Source organism: Charadrius vociferus, unplaced genomic scaffold, assembly GCF_000708025.1.
Source record: "Charadrius vociferus isolate BGI_N301 unplaced genomic scaffold, ASM70802v2 scaffold356, whole genome shotgun sequence".
Taxonomy (NCBI): Eukaryota; Metazoa; Chordata; class Aves; order Charadriiformes; family Charadriidae; genus Charadrius; species Charadrius vociferus.
The window spans coordinates 49086-49619 of record NW_009648717.1 but is presented as its reverse complement, the minus strand read 5'-3'; the positions used below and the strand labels follow the sequence as shown (position 1 = coordinate 49619).

Below are 534 nucleotides of genomic sequence, written 5' to 3'. Positions count from 1 at the left end.
ATCCCGAGGGGGCTCAGCCACCGTCCCCACCCCGAACCCACCACAGGGAGGGAAGGTGGCATCGAGGTCCAACCTCGCCACCCCCCCTTCCCTCGCCACCCCCCTTCCCTCGCCATCCTTACTCTGGAGGAAGGAGACGATCTCCTCCACCGGCCGAAAGCCGCACAAACCCTCGAAGGGGGTGAGAGCGATGGCCATTTCGGGCTTGTGGTTGGCGTCGGGGTAGTGCTCGGGGAACTGGGCGTGCAGCTTCGCCGCCAGCTCCTGGAGAAGGGAGGGTAGAGGAGCTGGGGTGAGCTCCCCGGGGTCCCCCCCTTCCCAACCCTTCCCAGGGCTCTCCCTACCTTGTTGGGGTGCGCCTGGATGGAGAGGGCGGTGCCGCCCCTTGAAGAGGAAGGGCAGGCGACCCTGGAAGGTGTCCTTCACCTTCGCCCCCAGGCAAGCGGGGTTGTCGGCGATCCACTGGCCCAAGGTCTTTTGGGGGATGCGGTTATCCCGGATGACAGCGTCGCCCCGGGGGTGGGCGCCCATCCA

The 534-nt window shown here is 67.4% G+C and overlaps 1 protein-coding gene across 1 annotated transcript in view; it reads right to left on the bottom strand.

Moving 5' to 3' along the window:
- Window positions 1–534, bottom strand: part of MPI (mannose phosphate isomerase) — a 2606-nt gene extending 2072 nt beyond the window's left edge. Inside the window, 3 exon segments of the mRNA XM_009886696.1 lie at window positions 123–264; window positions 345–384; window positions 386–534. Of these exon segments, the coding sequence (XP_009884998.1) occupies window positions 123–264; window positions 345–384; window positions 386–531 (328 nt within the window). The 5' untranslated portion in view covers window positions 532–534.